The sequence below is a fragment of the Enoplosus armatus genome, chromosome 6, assembly GCF_043641665.1.
Source record: "Enoplosus armatus isolate fEnoArm2 chromosome 6, fEnoArm2.hap1, whole genome shotgun sequence".
NCBI lineage: Eukaryota > Metazoa > Chordata > Actinopteri > Centrarchiformes > Enoplosidae > Enoplosus > Enoplosus armatus.
This window is the reverse complement of record NC_092185.1, coordinates 4,902,695-4,922,624: the sequence shown is the minus strand read 5'-3', so window position 1 is coordinate 4,922,624 and position 19,930 is coordinate 4,902,695. Positions and strand designations below refer to the sequence as shown.

The window sequence follows — 19,930 nt, the reverse complement described above, 5'->3', positions numbered from 1 at the left end:
TGTTGAGAACATCATGGCTAATTGGCCGACAGCCAGTGTTTGTTTTTCTTCTCCAGTCTAATTAAAAGATATATTTATTGACTGTAGATTAAGTTGTAATCTCTTTTTGTATTAATGGTGTACTATTAAGTGAATTGGAGTTCATCATGTAGAGTCATCATGGCTAGCTAACGTTAGCATAACTTGTTGATAACAGCATGGCTATGTTGCCCAGGTGCCAGGTATCTATCTCTATTCATTATGATTAAATTATAGTAGTCAACAGTAGTTCCAGTTTATATTTAGTTTATATTTAGCGACGAGTTTGTAGACAACGAGTGAGCTAAACGTTGTTGGCTCGCTATATAATGTTTGTATTACCTGTTCCTGCTGTTAATAATATAGCGCAGCTGTTTTGCTGAGCAGCCAGTTATCTATTTCTGTTCATTCTCCGCAATCTCATTTCAAAATATTCAGCTTCAGCCTTAGTTTTTTGTGAAGTGGAGTTCAGTGGAGGACACATTATCATTAACTGTGACTGAACATCCTGATCTGTTAGAGAGGATGAGGCTCAAGTAGTAACAGGGTGTGTGAAGGTATGATGAGTGTATATTTAATCGTCCTCCTCATCGCTGTCTCTCATGCTGATACCCTGCAGGCCGTCGCCCGCCTTGACAGCCGCTGTGGCTTCCTCCACCGTCAGCCGGTTGAATACGGTCTCGTAGCTCTTGTTGTTCAGTGTGCCGTCCAGGACGCCCTGCAGCCTGAAGTCACGGTAGGTCTTCTGTTGAGGTGGGAGGGTGGAGGGGTGCAGATAGGTAAAGGGAGAAGGGAAAAACAGAGAGCATCTTAGGAATGCAGCAAGCGGGAGGAGGCGACTGCCGTTTGGACAAAAGCGGTGAGATTGAGGCTCAAGGACGAGTCTTTTATGTGTCGGACTGGGAAGGCAGCTTGAGGGGTTTTTACCTTTAGTCAAAAGCCATTATAATTCCTTGTCTCGTTGCTTTCAAGTTAAACTCCCATGTCTCTGTACATTAGCAAACTATGAAAAGACAAAAGCAGCGAGCAGAAGCAACAACGCACAGTTGAGCAGTTTTCTCTTCATGTCTCGCCGCCTCTTCACACCGCTGCTGCTGCTGCTGCTTTCAAGGACACTTCAGCATGGTTTGATTTGTCTTTACTCTTTCTTCTTTTCCTTCGACGTAAGTTCTGACTGTTTTTAAATGAATACGGCACATTCAAGATGCTTTTTTTTTCGGTTTAGCTTGTCTCAAGCTCACTCTCTGCCGCTCTTTTCAAACAGCAAAGAAAAGGAGACTTTGTGTCTGGTAGGTAGAAGAAAGCTGCCACTCAGGATGACAAACATAGTCCTTATATAAAAAACAGTTTTTCTCTCATAAATGTTTTAAATTTACTTACCTTCACAATCTTGATGAGTGTTTTCAGCTGGTACATGTGGAGCTGCAGGTCCAGTCTGTCTGTCAGCCAAACACACACCGCCTTCGTGGAGCCGGTGTACCATTGCTGCAAGAAACAAGAACAAGCAAAAAAGGATAGACGAATAATATAACGGTAAAATACCCAAACTATCAGTCCATCACAGTTTACAGACCAACTTCCTGCTTCCTGATCATTTGACTGCTCGTGTTTCTTGACCGATTGGACTTCTTTTTAGGGATGTCACAGCGTTCCCAGATCTCGGCTTTTAATTTGGCGAGCACAGTCATAACCGATAGAACAAATGGCCCAAACTATGTAAATAAAACCCAAGTTGTGATATATGTTTTCCTTTAACACAAAATGGCTTTAATCATTCTCATATTGCCACCAAAACTCACAGTGGGGGAAGTGAAATGATCTACTGAAACCATAAACTCTTTCACAACAGCACTTGTACTTTGTATTTGTAGAGAGAAGTTGGGGGTTTGTCCTATTCACTTCAATACATCTATTGGACTATTGGCAACACACTTAAGCTTTGGTTTCAACACTCTTTGAGTTTCACAATGAGACAAATTAAAACAAAATCTTGAACACATATACGATTAAACGTACCCTTTAAAGTGGAAAAATTAAAAAGGATATTGAATCATACATGTAAGCAGTACTCGAAGTGGGCCGGTACTCGCTGGTACTCGCTGGTACGCACTTCTACATTTTACTTTTTCTTGCGTACTATTTTCTGCCCTCTCCATATCAGATTCTCTGAGCGATTCATAACGGCCCTGTTTAATGTTGCATTAACCTTACAATAACGTAGGCCTGGCTCCAAAAGGGCACAAAGAAGGTCAGACAATGACACAAATACTCTAGGAATTAAGAAATGAATTACTATAAACTATAGAAATTCAGAATTGAATACTTCATGATTTGCTGATACTGGCTGATACACATGCCGACATGTGAATAAGGGGAGTACGGGCACTTATTTTTTTCCACTTCAAGCGCTGCATGCAAGGCTCATTTCTAGTGTGGAGGACGTGACCTCAGACCACCAGAGCATATTCTTTACAGAAACCAGCTGAAAGTAGCTTCATTCATCCTCCTGAAAGCATCATCAAGCTGTTTTTGAAGTCAGAAAACCAAGAGGAAACACGGCAAGGAGCATCTTTAAACTCAGTGCTGCGTTTTTTTCTTTTCACAGGCTGAAATATCCTTAAAAAGAACATAACATAAAAACGACATTATGTTAAAGGCGTTACAGCTGCTCTTTGCGCAAGGACGGTTCATGGTTGTCATTCCTGTGTGTTCGCCTCCAGAGGAGTTCAGATGATCGCCGTTTGCTTGTTGATAGCTTCTGAAACGGCTCGCTTCAGTCACGCTGACAAGGTCAAAGGATGTTCAGCATCAAAAGGGCAAAACTCAAAGACGGTAAAACATTTAGTTATTCAAAGGCACCAATTACAGGAAAACTCCTGAATGCTGCATGCCAAGGAAAGACTTCACAGGTCTGCTTTGACCTTCCGTCTTTGTAATTTTCATTAAACGCTCTTCCTTCACACCTTCTGCCACCAGGCCACAGCTGCAGGGAAATCAAACGCACCTTTTCTCACCTGAGGAGCGATCCTCACTTACAGCAGCATTCAACTCCCTGCTGGTAAAATGCACACATCGGGTGGCTTTATTCAGTTACCAGTTAAACAAGAATGCTCAGAGAAATTGCTGTGACACAGCAATGACCCGTAATATTCAGATCTGCTTTAAGAGCCGCTGGCAGAGTTAATTTCACACTGACAAGAACTGGCATTACCTTCCAATTTAAGAGAGAAAAACAGTGCAAAGGTTATTTCATGTACTTGACAAAAGTGATCATTCGATGGCCGTGCAAATATTTGATTGCATCTACTGTGGGAGCGACCTCTAACCTCCTTCACACTGGCTCCTTGTAATTATGTAAGTAATGAAGCAGTTTTTCAAGAAATGTCAATTAATGCAAGAAAGTGAAAGTGAAACTTACAAATGACGATTCAATTGAATCACCAGCTCTGATTTCATTTATTTTCTCTCCAGAGAGAATAAACACATAACATGTTGGTCACAAATTCAGCTTCTTTTCCTTAATGCTTTTGAAACAGAATCTAACTTCCAACATTTTGTCGTATAAACACGCGCCAAATTAAAAGTACCAAATTCGGTTTGCCGTTGTTTTCTTAGCAGAAACAGGCTTTGCTTCTAAAAATGCCAGGAGAAAACAAAAGCACATTTTGTGTAACTATACTCTATAAGAATCCATCTTTACATAGTAATCAACCTACCTGTTTAGCCAAATACATCTATGATAATCCTTCATTAATCAGTTCAATAATGTATATTACAGTCAATCTCAGCTGTCAATCATGACGTTTCCCAACGTTTTTATAGCATCAAATAACTAATTAAAACCAAACATCAGAAAAACGAACACTTGAACAAACATTAGCTGATAAGAACTAGCTAAAATGACAAAAAAACATCTTTGGGAGAAAATGTATTTGACGTGTACTTTGATTTTTTTAGTTTGGACCATGTCCCATTCACTTTTGGGGCACTGTCATGTCGTCCATCTTTATATACAGTCTATGGTCTGGATAGACATGGATGTAAACTGCAACTCGATGGGAGAGACGCTCGCAGTGTCGCCAGTAACGTGAAATTCAAGGAGTCATTCGTCCGATTCGTCAGCCATGAACTTGCCAAGAATATAGTTGCAGCTGTAGAGGACAATGGACTTGATCTATCCAAGTGCAGAGGTTCAGGGTACGACGGTGTCGCTGTCATTTTTCTGAAGAGGATTATGTAAAGCCAGATAGACACTTGCTGAAGAGTACTGCTGTATCCAGGCACTTAGAAATAAATGAAACAACTTAACAACCAGCTCTCCGGGGCCCAAGGGCATGGGCTTACAGTTTACATATCTGCACCAAGAGGCAGCTTGAGCTCTTTCTTGGTCTCCAGTTTCCACAGAAGTTTTCCTTCTCTCTCTCCATCTGCAAAAGTTCTTCTTCTGTGTACTCTGGTTCATAAAAGGTATGTAGGTGTAACCCAGGTTATTTTTAGTAGACAAATTTACACGCATCCCCTGAATGCACCGTTAGTAAAATAGCGCAGCGTGTAAGTTCGGTTTTACCCCGCACATCTGTATGGTGTATTTGAATTTTATTTTACTTTGCTAGCGACATTTTACTCAAAGAATTAAGCTAAACCAAAACCAGTCAGGATGAAACTGAAATATGTTGATGCACGCGAAGCACAGTGTGTGTCGCTGTGCTATTTAGCCGCTCGCACTTGTTGCCTAATGGTGGCTAAACTAAGTGCAACGTGCACGGCTAGTTAAGCACGCGTAGGCAATATGTGTTTATTAAAGTTAACGTGTGTGTTGGAAGATGTAATGGGCCAAAATGTGTGTTATTTTATAACTTCAAAGGAGGAAAAAAGAGAGTTGTTACTGAAATGTTTGTTATTGTTAATGCCCTCTATGTCAAAGTAAGAAATATTATAGGTACTGAAACTGTGAAAATTGACTATATATTGACTGTTCTGCTCACTTGTGTGCAGGCTGTTTTTTTTTTTGAGGGACTATTTTCTGTCGACCATTGTCCTCACTGCTGGTTGGACCATCATTGCAGCTTGGGACAGCCTTCCTGAGGGGTGGTAGGAGCCTAGTCAAGGTAATCTTGCTCTTTTTTTTCCGAGATCTCAGAGTTTATCTATTTTTGTTTTTTGTTGGGCCCAACCATCAGTTTTTATTGAAGGGACACTGAAACAGACTAAAATAAGGAGGTTTATTGAGAACTGAGGTTCTTGTACATGTTTTGTTGAAAGAAAAACAAATATATGTTTAAGGTACATTTTTTGGAAGTGCAAATGAATAAGCTTGTATAAATACACTTTCTACTCCCTTTAAGATCAGTTATGTATGTGTGTGTGTGTGTTTCTGTGTGGTGGAGGTCTTATTACTCTCTTTGAAGGGTTATCAGTGAAGAGAGGGTTACATGGGTATTTCCTGTATTTGTTGTGTCTTCCATAACACAAACAGCTGATCTGTGACATACGTAGGAAAACGTGCGTTCCACTGTTGAGAAAATGTCGTGCTGTCTGACGGCAAGGTAAGGTGGTGAGAATAATCTCAATATAGCGTACACTTAAACTGATATTGATTTTTTTTCCCTAGGTGTCTAAAATAAGGTTTGCTGCTGCCCAACAGAACGGTGAACAAAGACTCGAGTGCAACACACACCGGCCATTTGGTGAATTTGAGGTGTGTCAAATGTTGCTCGAAGCCCACAGCAGACAAATTGGCACTTTAATGGAGAGTGGACGTGCATCGATGCTGGTAAATAAGACGGGAGTGTCTCTCCTTTTTCTTCTCGTCTCTGGACATTGATGAAGTGGAGACGTGAATCTTCCAGATGAGTAAAACATTTTTTACTCAAGACTCAAGAGGCCAGTTTTAGCCACAGTGTCCGTTTTCTCATCCTTCATCATTTCCTCCTCCTCCTCTCACTCTCCACACTAAATATTTTTATGCAGGAATTCGAGTTGTATGCTAATCAGCTCTCTGACGACTGCCTCACACTCTGGGTTAACAGATGCTTGAGGATGTTGAAATTACTGGATGGTATTTGCTGCTCCAGTGGTGATTTCTTCTGATTTCCTTCTTTCTCCTCCTCCTCCTCCTCCTCCTCCTCCTCCTCCCTCCCTTCACCCGCTCAGTGAAACACTTATTTGAGTCTCTGGGAGGCGAGTCTCCTCAGAGTGGCTAATCAGCTGCCTGATGGGCGCCTCGCAAGCCGTGTTAACTGTCGTGGAAATTGAGTACGAAGACGCTCCTTAATTGAGCTGATTAGAGGACGAGAGTGAAAACAGATGGAGAGAATACGTGGGGGAGGGAGGGTGGAGGGTGGTCTGCGCGGCATTGTGGGTCTGCATTAGTCCTGTCAGAAACAATATCTACATGAAGAATGGATTGTGCGTCCCTGATGGTGTCACAGTACTGATGTAAACATTTGACACATATTCTGGCTTTGGCACCTTTAAAAGGTTGTAATTTTGTTCAAATTAAAATGTTCTTAGATCAAAAATAACAGACTTTCATTTCTAGAAAATTCCTTAAAACTGCAACAGATAAAAATGCACTGTACTAAAACTAAAAGAACGCCCTTAAACGTTACCGTGCGCTGAGGTTTCGTCTCTGAGCTCCTAAAATGTGATTTTTCTCAAAAGGAGGATTAAATTATTTGCATTTTGTGTTTTTGTCTTGTGGCAAGATGCTGACACGGAAACTGCAACAAGACAAAAGGGTTTAAATATTTGATCTTGTTTTAAAAATAAATTCATTCTTGCAGGCTGAATCTGAGATTAAATGACTACAGCGTGCAGGTTCGTCCTAATCAGCTGCTTCATTAAGGTGACTAGTGTGAAGAGGATAGAGGTGTGTGTGTGTGTGTGTGTGAGGGCATGTATTACACTCCTTATCCACACAAAGACGTTCCCTGGTGAGTACTTGTAGACAAATGGACGGACAGGCACACGTGAGCATGCACACGCAGAACAGAAATCAGGAACGCATTTACAGCCGATGCACCACATCCACGTCCTGCTTCTCGTCACGCCGCTCGCTTTAACAGCCTCTTTCTTCGTCTTTGTATCCGACTGTTTAAAGAAAAGGCGCCGTGAATGAATTTGACTTTGACTCGCCCAGATGCACGTAAACAAGACAATTGCAAACCCATAACGTTCCTGGCAGGAGGCCTGATGCTGCTGCATGAACACAGGGTTTACTTTCTTTGTTATACACACAAACAGTATGTGTGTGTGTGTGTGTGTGTGTGTGTGTGTGTGTGTGTGTGTGTGCGTGGTACATGTTGAATGGCTAAACGAACACACTTTGAGGCCCCGCCGTCACCTCCTCCTTGGCGCATGACTGGGCGCTTCTGAGCTCCATTAGACTCATTCTCCTTACCCCCCACCCCCACCCCCCACCCCCACACATACTCTTTTAAACACACACACACACACACACACACACAGAGCAGCTCGAGCCTCAGCCACAATACTCCGAACCCTCAGAGGAGGCGGCGGGTGGCAGAAATCCATCACTCGGCTTCGTGCTGCTAATGTGTACGAGGGTCTGAGCTGCCATGTCCGCTGCGCTGACTCGCGGCGGCGAGCTGAGGCGTGTTTGGCAACTTGGCGCTAAAATATTCTTATAAATCTGAATCGTGGAGGGAGGGGGGGCAGTCGGCGAGGAAAACGGACAGCGTGGGATGGAGGGATGGGTAGATGGATGGATAAGGTGGAGGTGTGTTCACAACTCCTGCAGAGCGAGCCGACAGCTCTCGGTGCTTCCTAAGTGATAAACAGGTCAACAGAAGCAGTCGGTGTTTTCAGCCTCAAAGCGACCTGCTGCTGCTCTGAAACTGGAGAATCAAACCTCACACCAACAGTATAAACACCTGACTGTGAGTTCGATCGGTAAAGGTTTTTATTAGCCAAGAGTGCTTTCATACAAGCATTTACTGCGTACCTTAAGAAAAGATATGACACAATAAAACCGTATTGTCAAATGTCCATAAATAAGTGCGTTTCCATCCACAAAAAGTTGAAATATTGCAACAGAAACTTTTGATTGGTGTATCGATAAAAAGAAAAAAAGTCACTCGAGCTTCCACTTAAGAGACGAAAATTAGCGGCAGGCAACGACAGATCAGATCTGTGTGGAACGATGAGGCGGTAACCACAAAGTTTTCCATCAGTCGCTCTTTTAATCGCGTTAAAACACTTAACGTTCAGGGTTGAGACCAGGAAGCTAAACCCGTCTCCGTTCGCCGTTTACCTGCCGCAGGTAGATCTCATGAGTTCACATTATGATGTCAAACACAAGACGCTGCTCGTCAGGAAACCATAAACATTAAGTATCGGTTACACGTCACTTAAAGTGAAACTCCACCAAAATCTCTCCCTTGAGTAAGAAGGTCTGTAGTTCCACAGCATAGAAACTGTGGTCCGTTTGGATTCACATCGAACTCCAGTGGTGACAATATTTCACGGTAGCAGAAAAGTCAGCGTGGTTTTGTCCGATGTGGCCGTGAACTCAGTTCGTAGGTGAACCTGCCCGGAGAATCAATTGTCGAGCGATATTACGTTTTTATGTCAGATCCACTGCAGGAGAGCCAACAGCCGGCTGACGGAGGGACACCACGACTGCTACCGTTTCCACTCACATTAACCTCGTTCCACTTTGCTTTTTTTTTTTTTTGACACACAAAAGCACGGTGCTAAATATTTCATTAGCAGGTCATGGCCGATGCGTCACGTCTCCTGAAAGCATGTTTTAATCCTGCCGTCATGTCACATTTGAAGTCAAGGAGAAATCAAGGTGATTTCATTGGCAGTTTTTTTAATAGCATCCAAAAAGTAACATTTGTATTTTGCATGTAAGGCTGACTGTCTGTTTTTTAAATACTTTTTAAAACACCTTTTCCTTACCAGTTGTTATTTCTGATATATGTTATTTTGACCTCCTTCTTGCCTTCCCTGTCTTATCCACAGTTTTCAACATGTTGTATTTGTGCAGCTTCCTGCGTATTTGGGCCTCGGAGATTACAACTGCTTTTCTCATGTGTCCTGTACATGTGTGTAAAGCACAGGCGTGCTCTGCAGGTTCGTCACTTTTTATTTGAAATTCTGACTTTCATTCGAACGGTGGAACAGTTAAAATACTTGAACTGTAATGACGTGTTTGAATTGAAAATCCACAGTCTATAAGCGCAACAGACCGTTTGCCTTGTGGTCCAACAGAGGGCGTTCTAAAAATGCCCTGTTGACCAACCAGTAAACAAAGACACTGGTGAGCAAAGCCGTGCTGATCAGATAATCATGACACCAAAGCGTCTGAGAAGCTGTATTTTGGGTTCTACACGTAGTTGTCAGTATAACGGACAGGGGTAAGGCTAGCTTGCCTCCCAAGAGAGGCGGCAGAGGCACCGGAAACGAATGCAACAACTGTACAACCTCATCTTTTCGCCACACTCATCCTCAGGACTCACTGATAAAAAAATTGCAAGATTTATGCGCAAGGACATGCTGCCCATTGGCATTTTGGGAGGAGGACGACGCCACACGAGGAAATATAAAAACTATACTGAAGGGTGAGACGCTGTCTGACCACCGCTGGAAGGACATTGCTGGGGGTGTTATGTTACCCTATATGGGCTGAATCCATTTAATTTGACTTTTTGAAAAAGTGACAGGCCTCATGTTCTATTTTATGTCGTTCAAGCTTTGAGATTCCCGACTTTTGTCAAACTTTTGATATTTCCACTGAAAAGACAAAAGTCTGTGTGGACCGATACGGAGAGTTCAAATTAACACATGAAACAAACGTGGATGCCATATTTTTTTATCTTCACGTTCTGTTTGTTTCAGGTTTGACTGGCAAGCTATTAATTCCATCATCTCATTCGGTTCTTTTCATCTGGTTTAATGGCATCCAACTGGAGAAGAACCGACTGTGGATTCATTCGCATTTTCTTCTGCCGATTTTCTGGAATCTTACGTTAAATTTGGACGAAGACTAAGAGATTAACCTGTGACAGCTGTCGTGCATCGATAGACCTGTGTCATATGCGTGTCTTCTGCATGAAAGGTGTCCGTTTCAAACATCCATCGCAGTTTACAGACAACTTTGACCAGGCAAACTTATTGTGTTTGGGTGCTCACAGTTTTCCTTCCATTCATTCCATTTCAGGTGTGTTCACTTTCAGTTTGACCTTCATCAGCGTGGTTGCAGATCTCAGTTATTGACTTGGTGAGTACCGTGTTATTACTGATAGAAGTGATGGACAAAACTACAAAAAATAAGTTGCAATAAACTCAAATTGTCTTTTAAAACAAGAACCAGCACTCACATCAAACACCTTCTCGACGTTCAGCTCGTCGTTGATGCGGTCTCGGAGGATGTCCTGGTTCTGCCGTACGAAGGTGATGTAGGTGTCGGCCAGATCCATCCCTGGTTTCTGCAGGAGAGAGGACACAGACAGACCTGATATGTATATATATGATATGATAGATGATGACAGAGCATGATATCAGATATTCACAGCAAGCAGTTTGAGCCTGGTGTTGAAAATGTGACCGTGGTGCACATTTCACTTCATCCATGCTGATGTTACACTACAGCAGGAAGCCAATCAGCAGACAGCCTGCTGGCTGTACACGATGATATAATTATAGTGACATGGAACAGACCCCCCGAATAATAATGTCAACAGGAAAAACATACGACAAAGCACAGAAAGCTGGCCCGTGAGCTTGTGCCTCTGTTCTGCTAGCATCTGTAAATCTTTCTGAAGTGGGACATATTTCTAGCCTGGCTGCCAGACCCGCCCACATCACAAATAATTGGCCAATCAGAGCTTTGTAGGCAGGATTAAAGAGCTATCCACACCGGCAGCGTTCTTTGGGGTGTTTTTGACTTCCATTCCTTTTTAACACGACTCCGAGAGACGCAAGTCACCATGGTTTTTTTTTCTCTGGCACGTTTACCAAAGTGTGATCTCCACAGGCAGCCACTCAAATTGTACAAATGTTGTGAATGTAATAAATACACTGAAGGACCCCAGTTTCACCGTGGACATATAGAGCTAGAGTGGTGCGCAGCAACAATGCAGTTTTCTTTCTTTATACTCCACATGGAACCGACTGTAAAACTATGTCTCATGTTCCTCAGCCTGATGAAGACGGTCTGTCCTCTCTGCTGCAGACAGGACAGCAGTAAAAGAGTAAAACATGACACACCGCTGCATGCAGTTTATTCAGCTAAACTGAGAGAACAAAACATGACTTCAGGGTCTTATTGTGGCTCCACTGACCTGCAATAACAATTACCGAGGCAATTTTATCTCATTTCACTTTGTCTTATTTACTGTTGCAGTTCACGTTCCAGTTCAAGTTCATTTTGTGATTAATTCCTGTTCTTATTTTCACCTCAGTTGAAAAGGATCGTTCCTCAACCAAGAATTTACATTTTTATGAAGTCTGGTGTGTGTCTCGGTGGGGAATGTTTTGCTGTCACACTACAAATGATAATCAACATTTTTTTTGTTCCCACAGTTTATTAAATTGTTGCCTCAAATTCACAATCCACCCCCTTAAATTCCTTTATTATTTCCCAAAAATGAGTAGCGCTATCACCTTTCACAACGCTGGTCTCTTCCACACTTTTTAAAGTTTGATTATGATTGAGATATGTGGATATACTTTTTTTTTAGCAACGCGCAATGTTGAGTTATCGTTGTGTGGCTCAGTACTTGAAGTGGAATAAAAAGGGTCCAGAGATCTGAACCAGCAGCTGCACAGCAGGAAACTTTAAAGCCGGTGTTACTACCTGCACATCCCATCAAAATTAACTCTGTATGAAAGTACGTGTAAATTCAAGAGGAACATATTTGCAGATAATTACTGAAATAATGAAAGACTAAATTTCTTTCACAGCTGCACAACACACTAATTGCTTATAATTACTTATTGTTGAGTGTACACAACTATGCGGAGCTGCAACTCTGCTGCCATTTTCTTTTTTGACTTTGACTGGTTCATTATTTATTAATTAAACATCAGAAAATAGTGACAAATGCCCATCAGAATATCCTGAAGGCCAAGGCGACATCTTGAAATATCGCGTTTTGTCCACCCAACAGTCAATTAATTGTTTTTTTGTTATTGAATTAACTGATAAATCATCCGCGGTCATTTAAGGGATATGTTAACTGACCAGGTTCACCAGGAGGTAGTTGTATGCAATCAAGGCATCACTGTGCTTAAAATGAAGTGTTTGTCGGATGGCAGAAGAGCGTCTGAAATTTCCCTCCACCGTTCTGAAGTTGGAAATGGGCTGCGTCCAACTTTTGTACGTTTCTGAAACAGACGATCACGCCCACTTTACGCAGTGATTGATCAGGTGTGCGTATGAGATTAGCCAGGGTTTGAACTTCTCGAAGAAAACTATTTCTGTTACTTTCAATGTGAACAACCAAGTGCGACACCATGAATGTCTTCAAGGAGAGCCTGAAGGTGTGCGTCGTTACCCACATTTGTATCCACATCATCATCATCATCATCATCCCTGCTCGCTATGACGGCCGGCTTTTCACCTCACATTTCCAGTGTGGTGATTTGGAGCAGCTATAAACTAGCTTGTTTGAAGCACGCCCCACCCTTCAAAGCACTACTACTCGCGCGGTCAAAAATCAGTAGTGCTGTAAATTACAAAATTATGAGAATACAAATGTATATTTAGCACAGAATCAATAATGTGAAGCAATGATGACACCTGCCAGACTCTGTTCATGTTTCATGAGTGTTTTCCTAACTGGTTTACACCCCAATACAGGGAACAAATGTTCAGCAACACCTGCTGCTTCCTGGGTGAAAAGAAGAAAAATAATAATCTACCTTCTCCGTGTCGGGACTAACAAAAAAGCTGCTGGAGCTGTTACACCGGAGGAAACATGAACTGCTGTGGAAGCAGCGGTTAGTTCGGCGTGGAGAGGCCAGAGGCAGGAGAAGTGGGTAAAGCCCTGTTCATTCACACTCCCTGTTGTCAGGGGAGATTACAACTGTAATGCTTATTGTAATTGCTTTGACATCTTTCACACCCGTTTTCTTTGAGCCGGCATGTGTCGGCCCCAGGGGGGTTGTTGTTCTGCCACAGCACTGCTGAGCGTGGCACGTCAGGTCCCCCGTGGAAAAACAAGGAAATGGAGCCTCAAGAAACCCAGAAACCTTTTGGCTTCACTTAAAGGCTAAAGGCAGGTTGGAGACTGATTATAAATTTGGGATTGTAACCTTTCAATCAAAGACAACACAAAAGAAACGCAAACTGTCACATGCTAACGTTGGAGGAAAAAAAGAAAGAAGTGGATCTCGACAGTCATCTCCATTGCTTAAAGTCACATCCGTCACAAACAGCATCAAAGTGCCTCAATTTGGCAGCTCCCGCTCTCAGTGCCATTTCACCAACGCAGGTGTGACATCTTGCGATGGAGATGACTCAGTTCATTTGTTCACAAGGACAGTTTGATTCTTAAGTCTCATCTTTGGTACATTGGAGCAAATAACCGAACCCGAACTGTTCTCCGAAGCTCAATTTTCACTTTTCATTTCCCCGTAGTCGTGAATGTCTGCGAGGGAATGCTCGACATAAATACTGTCATTTGCCAACGTCTGCAAAGGTCCATGAAGTCGGTGCGTACTTCCATCTGTGAAAACGTCCGCCCACACACCCAACGGAGTAGAGCTGAAATAATGAGTTGATTCATCAATTAGCTGACAGACAGAAAATTAACTGCCACCTTTTTTGATGATCAATTAATTGTTCAAGTCATAATTCGAGTGAAAACATCATGCAGCGGCTCCAATGTGAGGATTCCCTGCTTTTTTTTTTCTCCGTTTCCGCAGCAGATAGTGTAACCTCTCTGATAGTTGTCAAGTCAAATGTTTTTGCGAGTGACAGGCTGAGATCAGCGACGCTCGGCTGTGATGCAGACAGACCGCCTGACAGATATCAGGGGTTAAAGTGGGGTCACATGGCTGCAAGGGGATGTGTGTCGGAAAAGGAGGGGTTGGATGAGTGTTATGTTCAACCAGAGAGAGGAGGGGTCAGACCCAGTGATTGACAGGCCTGTCAGAATCCCCATAATCCTCCGGAGTGAGCGGAGAGATGAGAGTCTGGCAGATCGAGGATCGTTGTCGAATGACGATTAGAAATGTTGACTGAGCGAACCACGTGCGTTTTACTGGGTGCGTTACAGCACTTGTCATGTTGTCTCTGATCTGTTCCAGCAGACACTTCCAGGTCATGTCCACATTAATGCAGATACTTTTCAAAACTGGCATCATTTTCAGAACATTTTCCATCCACACTAACCCCCCCCCCCCCCCCTCCCCAGAAGTAAAGCGTGCAGTGGGGCGTTGACGACGTTGATTCTCCGCCAACATCATTATTGAGCGATGAGTGCAGATAATCTGAGAGACTGGTGTTATTATCTTGTTGTTTCCTCCTTCACCACGACTGCACCATTTGTGTCCACCAGTGAAGTCCACAATGGAGGCTTTGAAAATGCTCCACTCCGATTCTATCCTCTGATTTTATCCCCACGTCCCAACGTCACGGGGCCTGGATTTGTCCACTGGCCTCCCCAACCACCTGATTCAGCTCATCACCGGGTGGTGACCAGTGGAGATATAGCCGCAGATACAAGAACACAAATTCAGTCATCTTTGGCTTAATATGTTCTTTCACTCGGGAAACTTATGAACTACCTGTGGACTGATCGTGATGTTTGTTACGGACAGTCCATGACTCGCACAGGAGGCCAAGTACCACTTTGTAGATGGGGCAGGCAGTTTCTCCAAAGCACCCTCTTCCAGATTTCAAGTCCCCCAGTGGAGTACAGAGTGTCCAGGAAGTGTCCTCTCCAGGACCCTACAAGAGAGTCCAAGAAGACTGGATACTCCGTACTCAGTAGACATGTAACTCTACTGTTCCTTGGTTCCAATGAAGGGAAATCTTAATGCTACATCATACAATTACATTTTAAACAACAGTGTGCTTCCAGCGTTGTGGCAACAGTTTGTGCCCTGACCTCAACACCACCTAACGCCTCCGGGATGAACTGGACAGGCGACTACGAGCCAGACCTGATCAACCAGCATCAGTGTTGGACCTCACTAATGTGTCTCTTGTGCCCCTGAATGGGAGCAAAATCCCTGCAGCCAGGATCCAACATCCGGCGGAAAGACTGAAACCAGAAGAGTGGCGGCTGTTACAGCGGCAGATTAATGCCAGTGGTTTTGGAATCACTTGTTCATCACATAAGGGGATAATGTTCAGGTGTCCACATACTTTATAGTATAATGTGGATGGAGGGAACAACACAGTAAGTAATCTGCACGAGTGTGGAGAGGGTCAAAGGGAGAGAAAAATCTGCGCTACAACATTCAAGATGAGTGCGTGTGTGTGTCACTGGCAACATATTACTGCCCTTGTTGTCATTTGAGACATCACCCCCCCCCCCCTTCCCCTTAAGGCTTAGTCTCAATCATTTACCTCTCTTTTCTCTTGTTCTGACGAGGTGACAAAGCAGCATGACAGATCGGACACGCCGGCACAGTTCCAGCCACCGAGATTAAGACTTTAACACGAGAGGAAAGAAAGACCGAAAGAAAAAAAAAACAAAACACAAAACACATACAAGCAGCTCAGCGCTCTTGTCACGCTCTGCCCTCTCTGTCTGTTTTGTCTCCTTCACTGTTTCTTCACTTGTAGCCAAACACCAGTAATCCCCTCCGCGCCGGGATAATGGCCGCCTGGTTGCTCGTCAACATTTGACAACAAAATAAAATTGAGAGTGTAAAATTAAGTGGTGTTCCTGTTCAGATACAGACAGGGAGGGGTAGAGGATTTGTAGTGTGTGGGGGGGGGGGCCGTTGATAATGAGCGGTTAGTGGGGGAGTAGGAGGAGCGGTAAGAGGGTGGTGAAATGCCAGGTAATTACACACCGCTACCGGCCTTGTTTCCTGCCCTGGATTCATTTCATTTATACCAGGTGCACGTTGTGTGTGTACAAATATGTGTTTACATGTCAATTTAAAATAACTGTGTTTACGGTGCTAAAATTCTCCACTGTGTGACCACCGTCAGTGTTTGTTAAATGCACCAACAAAGATTCAAACTTCAGCTGCAACCAAAGATGGATTCATTAATCCTCATAAGTCTCTCCGCAGTCCGAAGTGACTGCTCACATATTGCTTCTCTTGTACGACGAAAAAGCCCCTACAAGATTACATTTATAATCATATCACATTAAGAAAAGCAGCAGATCGTCTGAGAAACAAGAACCAGATAATGTTTGGTATTTTTGGACGATTAATTGAACGATTATGCAAAATGTTAATTTGTAAATTTTCTGCTGATCAGTTAATTGATGAGTAAATCAATAATTTTTATTTTTTTTCATTGTTTAAGCACCTGCTTTTTAAATGTTTTTTGTCAATATTTCAAGTATGTAAAAACCCAGGAAATGTATATTTCAATATTAATTTTATTACTACTTTTATATACTTCACTCATAGTCAAATGTCATTTTTTCACGATATTTAGTGAATAGTTGAAAACCATGTGCCCATACGTGATTTCAAATTGTTTTCAATGTCTCGAACCCTCAGACCTCCAGAACGCCCCTGACAAGAGTTAGTTCATATATTTTCAAATATTTCTGGGAGCTTCGAGCCCCAGAAACGTTTGGAGCGGCCCTGCAGGACTGCGTTGTGTTAAAGATGGTGAAGAGCCAGTGATGATGATCACTCTCCCAATGTTTACGTTCCTGCTTTGCCAGCGTGCATATGTTTGATATGGGCATGTGTGTCAGTCACTGGTATCTTGGCTGTACAGACGAGAGCACGTCAGACCTGCTGAACATGCGTGAGTCAGTGTGAGAAACACGCTGAAAGACTGCAACACTTTACAGTATCAGTGCTGTAACATTACAATACTTCACTACAAATAATGGCAGAGTATTGAAAGTTTTAATTAAGTTAAAGTAAAGGAAGTATTACAGTAGCAGTAATATTAGATCCAGATGGAAGCCAGATACGCCCACTGGGACTCTTCTGAGGGATCACTGTCCAATCCAAGGAGACAATAAATAATATTGTGAAATCTGTACACCTGTACACCAGGTGAGAGCGACAACATAACATTAAAATGATAAGTAATGCCATTTTCAGTCAAACTAAAGAAATGAGAATCTTACGGAAAACATAAAATCATATGACCACATAACTAGATCAATTAGCTTATAATTATGGTGATAATAATGATAACATCTACTTGATATAGATACTTAAAATTACTTCACAATTACTGTCAAAAATAGTCAGTCAGAGCTGAAGATATATAAGACTAATTAACTAACTAACTATAATCTAAATGACAGTCTCCACTGCTGAGCTAGCGTTTCGTTAGCTAACCTTATGGTTTTATAGGCTGACAAGCTGCTGCTCAGCCTTGAATGCTCCAGAGATCCCACTCAGGTTATTATTAATGTGACGAGATTAAAAGTATAACTGAAGGATTCAGACTGTTGTTTACTATCTGCTATCGTTAGCCGTCTGTCAATACTCGACTGCTATCTAGCTACGACGTACGGAGCAGGAAAACAATGTGCACGTTAGCGTTAACACTGTTTTATCATCACCATCATTTTTTTTAAAACACCAAAATGACACTATCCACTCTATTAGACCTTTTGTTCACTTCATAAATATCAAAACAGTCGAAAATGGCGATGGCAAAACTTTGTAGTTTGGCTGACGCACAAAATTAATGATAAATGACTAAAGCTGATAAAATCTAAAAATGATGATGAAAATGAGGAACCTGCATCGTGATGATGACCTTGATGAGCACAGGGAGGTTATAGCAACGGGACTTTTTATGTTTTAAGGGCGAGAAGAGAAGAGAAGAAAGACAGAAAGGCTTGTCCGGGTGGAATGACTAAAGTTCAAACTGAAACATGTCAAATTTCCTAAAAAGTTGTATGAATGTAGAAATGCGATAAAAAGTATTGCCCTCTGAAATACAGAGAAAGGAAAGTAGAAAGTCTCCATAATGTAAACACTCGAGGGTGAAAGCTTCATGTTTTCGTGACAAGGTGTGTGTGTGTGTGTGTGTGTGTGTGGGGGGGGGGGGGGGGGGGGGGGGGGCGGAGCGCTCAGAGGCCCTGCCCCCCTGGTCTTCATCCCACCTGGAAAAGAGGCTTACCTGCGTCAGGTTCCCTCCACACAAAAGACCAAAAGGCCAAGGTAGCGGTTACATTATAATTTCAGGGGAGGAGGCACCTGAGGAGGAAGTCTGGACGGGAACCAGAGAGCATGATGGGATAGGTGGGATGTACCGCGGCGGGGCAGAGGATTAAGAAGGTTAGATGAGGTTGTTGTGCTGCTCTTTATCTCAGCTGTTCATTGACTCAGTGTAGGACGTTCTCACAGCTGTGTTTCAGGCGTGTTTTTTTATCAAATGCAACGTGTAAAATACAAACTAAAGAATGCAGTGAGCGTTACAGGCTTCTCAGTCTATATTATATCAAAGAAGTCCAAAGAGAAAATGTTCAGGGGACAAATGACACGGATGATGGAATGAAGAAAATGTAAATCATAGCTTATAATGATTTCACTCCTTGTTCTGAGACAAATCCTCCAAATTAGACAACAAAATCCTCCTTTAAAATGATGCAAAGCGTTTGCGGCTGATTGGCAGGACGTCATTGTTTGTCTGTGCCTTCCAAAAACCAAATCAATCAGTTTTAGGATCTGACAACTGCTATGGTTAATGTTTGTTTAGGTTTAGGTACAAAAACGACGTGGTTAGGTTTAGGGAAACGTCCTGGTTTGAGCTAAAATTACTACTTTGTTTATGTTAGGGGACCTCCATGTTCACAGTTACAGTAATAACCACTTGGTTAAGGTTAAGGACCGACGTGATCACGATTTAAAAGGAAATGTCGCTTGGAAAAGGGGAACGAACAGCGGTCTCCAGTGTTAGCATGAGCAGGTGTAGCACGAGCAGCACGCTAGCAGAGCAGCAGCAGCAGCGCTCAGTTTAGTTTAGCCATCCCACATAATCACTGTAGTTATGTACATAAAACAGAAGAAAATAGACTTAAAGCATAAAAATGCAGCGTGACTGTCTGTCAGACACGCGTGAGACCTGCGACTGAAAAATGCAGCTGAGATACCTCCTGTGTAGACACGCTGTTAGGTGTAAAAAACGGGACCAGTTGCAAGGCAACCAGCGGAGAATCCAAGAACTGGTCCCAGCAAAGAAATGGTACACCACACAAACCCAAATTTAAATTTTTACACTTTGTTTTTTTTTTAGATAAAATATGATAATAAATGAGCTTTAGAGGTTAGCTGGCTAGCTGTTTCCCCCTGTTTCTAGTCTTTGTGCTAAGCTAACTGGCTGCTCTCAGTAGCTTCATATTTAGCATACAAACGTGTGTGTGTGTGGTATCAATCTTCTCATGTAACTCTCAGTAAGAAAGCAAAACTATTCCTTTAAGGTTAATGAAAGGTTGTCGTTACAGAGAAAAACGAAACAAAACCAGAATGCTAGTCGCAGGTCTGTGACAGGACGTGAAATCTGGCCTCTCGCATGTCGGCTGTGATACGAGCTCATCCACCACCCCAAACTCCACCCCAACCTCCACACCTGTACTTTCCTCCTCTCTACATAAAGAACGCACTACCTCCTGCATTGCCACATTGAACATTGGCATTGGATGTAAATGGGATACTGGATACGCATCTTAATTTGACAAAGAGGGCAGGTGAAGCTGAGATGTGGTGCGCCCACTGCAGATTATATTAGAAATCATTAAGCAATCAAATAAAATGCCACCATTGGAAG

At 42.7% G+C, this 19,930-nt stretch overlaps 1 protein-coding gene across 12 annotated transcripts in view; it reads right to left on the bottom strand.

Moving 5' to 3' along the window:
* Window positions 1–362: 362 nt before the first annotated feature.
* cadps2 (Ca++-dependent secretion activator 2) overlaps window positions 363–19,930 on the bottom strand; it is a 111,125-nt gene continuing 91,557 nt past the window's right edge. For all 12 annotated transcript variants that reach the window (XM_070907526.1, XM_070907532.1, XM_070907530.1 and 9 more), the window contains 3 exons: window positions 10,368–10,475; window positions 1,399–1,503; window positions 363–763 (listed from right to left, as the gene is read on the bottom strand). In XM_070907526.1, the coding sequence (XP_070763627.1) occupies window positions 593–763; window positions 1,399–1,503; window positions 10,368–10,475 (384 nt within the window). In that variant the 3' untranslated portion in view covers window positions 363–592. The remainder of the gene's footprint in view (window positions 764–1,398; window positions 1,504–10,367; window positions 10,476–19,930) is intronic.